At 61.1% G+C, this 3,124-nt stretch overlaps 1 protein-coding gene across 1 annotated transcript in view; it reads left to right on the top strand.

The window, feature by feature from the left end:
• Positions 1-3,124, top strand: part of LOC120508987 (neuronal-glial cell adhesion molecule-like) — a gene marked incomplete at its 5' end in the record, with an annotated part of 6,116 nt that overhangs the window by 2,268 nt on the left and 724 nt on the right. Inside the window, 5 exons of the mRNA XM_039723145.1 lie at positions 459-511; positions 630-665; positions 790-941; positions 1,674-1,946; positions 2,579-2,690. Coding sequence (XP_039579079.1) covers positions 459-511; positions 630-665; positions 790-941; positions 1,674-1,946; positions 2,579-2,690 — 626 coding nt within the window. The remainder of the gene's footprint in view (positions 1-458; positions 512-629; positions 666-789; positions 942-1,673; positions 1,947-2,578; positions 2,691-3,124) is intronic.

Raw genomic sequence — 3,124 nt, 5'->3', positions numbered from 1 at the left:
TGGGGGGTCCTGGGGGGGTCTTGGAGGGGTTTGAGGGGTCCTGGGGGTGTCCAGGATGGTCCTGGGGGGGGGTCCTGGGGGGGTTCTGGAGGGTCTGGGGGGGATCTGAGGGGTCCCTGGGGCTGGCTCAGGGGGTCCCAAGGGGTATCCCGGGGGTCTAAGGGGTTATCCTGGGTCTGTCCCGGGTCTATCCCAGTTTAACCCTGGTCTAACCCTGGTTTAATCCCAGTTTAGTCCCAGTTTAATCCCGGGTTAATCCCGGTTCTATCTGCCCCAGCCCCACGCCCTGGGTGTGGTGGCGCCAGTTGAATGGATCTGGGTGTCCCAGGGGTATCCCAGGGGTGTCAGGGAATTCTAGGGATTATCCCAGTTTAATCCTGGTTTAATCCTGATCTAATCCCGGTCTAATCCCGGTTTCATCCTGGTTTAATCCCAGTTTAACCCCGGTTCTGTTCCAGCCCCACGCCCTGGGTGTCGTGGCGCCGGCTGAACGGGTCTGGGTGTCCCGGGGGTATCCCAGGAGTGTCAGGGACTATCCTGGGTTTATCCCAGTTTAATCCCAGTTTAATCCCGGTTTAATCCCGGTTTAGTCCCAGTCTAACCCCGGTTTAACCCCGGTTCTGTTCCAGCCCCACGCCCTGGGTGTCGTGGCGCCGGCTGAACGGGTCTGGGTGTCCTGGGGATATCCCAGGGGTGTCAGGGACTATCCCGGGTTTATCCCAGTTTAATCCCGGTTTAATCCCGGTTTAGTCCCAGTCTAACCCCGGGTTAATCCCGGGTTTATTGCAGCCCCACGCCCTGGGTGTCGTGGCGCCGGCTGAACGCGCCGCTGCCGCCGGGCCGGGCCGTGCTGGACAATTTCAACCACACGCTGCGGCTGCGCGCCGTCAGCGAGGCCGACGACGGCGAGTACGAGTGCACGGCCACCAACGGATGGGGGGGCGGGGCTGTTTGATGTCCCCAGGTTTTGGTGTCCCCAATGATGTCCCCAGTGTCCCCTCCTTGCAGAGGTGCCAGACTTGGGGCGCTGGTCATGTCCCCAGGGATGCTTTCTGGTGTCCCCAGTGGTGTCCCCAATGTCCCCAGTGGTGTCCCCGATGTCCCCAATGTCCCCAATGTCCCCGCAGAGCTGCCAGACTCGGGGCGCCGCACGCTGCGGGACGGGGCGCTGATCCTGTCCCCTGGGATGGTTTTTGGTGTCCCCAATGGTGTCCCCAAAGTCCCCACTGTCCCCAATGTCCCCGCAGAGCTGCCGCACTCGGGGTGCCGCTCCCTCCGTGACGGGGCTCTGATCCTGTCCCCTGGGATGGTTTTTGGTGTCCCCAATGGTGTCCCCAGTGTCCCCAGTGTCCCCAATGTCCCCAGTGGTGTCCTTGATGTCCCCTCAGAGCTGCCGGACTCGGGGCGCCGCACGCTGCGGGACGGGGCGCTGATCCTGTCCCCAGGGATGGTTTCTGGTGTCCCCAATGTCCCCAATGTCCCCAGTGGTGTCCTTGATGTCCCTACAGAGCTGCCGGACTCGGGGCGCCGCACGCTGCGGGACGGGGCTCTGATCCTGTCCCCAGGGATGGTTTTTGGTGTCCTTGGGATGGTTTTTGGTGTCCCCAATGTCCCCAATGTCCCCAATGTCCCCAATGTCCCCAATGTCCCCAATGTCCCCAATGTCCCCACAGAGCTGCCGGACTCGGGGCGCCGCACGCTGCGGGACGGGGCTCTGATCCTGTCCCCAGGGATGGTTTTTGGTGTCCTTGGGATGGTTTTTGGTGTCCCCAATGTCCCCAATGTCCCCAATGTCCCCACAGAGCTGCCGGACTCGGGGCGCCGCACGCTGCGGGACGGGGCGCTGATCCTGTCCCGCCTGGAGCCCAACGACTCGGCGGTGGCGCAGTGCGAGGCCAGCAACAGCCACGGGCGGCTCCTGGCCAACGCCTTCGTCTACGTCGTGGGTGAGTCACCCCAAAGCCCCCCGGGACCCCCCAAAACCCCCCAAAACCCCCTAGGACCCCCCAGAATCTGCTCAATGTCCCCCCAAAATCCCCCTAAAATCCTCCAAACCCCCAAAAATCTGCTCAATATACCCCAGAATCTGCTCAATATGCCCCCAAAACTCCCCAAAGTCCTCTCAATATACCCCGAAAATCCCCCTAAAACCCTCCAAAGCCCCCAAAATCTGCTCAATATCCCCTGGGAGCCCCAGGACCCACCCTGGGGATGGATTTCGGATCCCAGGGATGGATTTTGGGGTCCCTGGGGATGGATTTTGGGGTTCTGGGATGGATTTTGGGGTCCCAGGGGTGGATTTTGGGACTCTGGGATGGATTTGGGATCCCGGGATGGATTTTGGCGTCCCAGGGTTGGATTTTGGGACACTGGGGATGGATTTCAGATCCCAGGGATGGATTTTGGGATCCTGGGGATGGATTTTGGGGTTCCAGGGATGGATTTTGGGGTCCCAGGGATGGATTTTGGGATGCTGGGGATGGATTTTGGCGTCCCAGGGATGGATTTTGGGATCCTGGGGATGGATTTTGGGGTCCCTGGGATGGATTTTGGGTCCCTGACCCCCAAACCCCCCCAGAGCTGCCGGTGCAGATCCTGACGCCGAACTCGTCGCTCTACGCCGTGGTGGAGAACCAGACAGCGTTCCTGCACTGCCGGGCCTTCGGGGCCCCCGCGCCCACCGTGGAGTGGTGAGAGCCCCCAGACCCAAAACAGCCCCACATCTGATCAAATCCCGCCCCAAAACCCCCCAAAATCTGCTCAGGACCCCCTAAAAACCCCTGAAATCTGATCAAAACCCATCCCAGGACATGCCAGAACCCCCCAAAATCTGCTCAATCTCCCATCCAGGAACCCCGAAATCCCCCCAAAATCCCCTCAGATCCCTGAGAAACCCCAAACCCCTCTGCTCACTGTGCCCACCGTGGAGTGGTGAGAGCCCCCAGACCCAAAACACCCCCAAATCTGATCAAATCCTGCCCCAAAACCCCCCAAAATCTGCTCAGGACCCCATAGAATCTGCTCAGAACCCCCCAAACCCAGTTCAGGACCCCCCAAACCCTGCCCAGGACCCCCCAAACCCTGCCCAGGACCCCCCAAACCCTGCTCAGGACCCCCCAAACCC

This window comes from Passer montanus, unplaced genomic scaffold (assembly GCF_014805655.1).
Source record: "Passer montanus isolate IOZ18808 unplaced genomic scaffold, ASM1480565v1 scaffold1083, whole genome shotgun sequence".
NCBI lineage: Eukaryota > Metazoa > Chordata > Aves > Passeriformes > Passeridae > Passer > Passer montanus.
The sequence above is the reverse complement of the archived record's forward strand: the minus strand, read 5'-3'. Positions and strand labels throughout refer to the sequence as shown.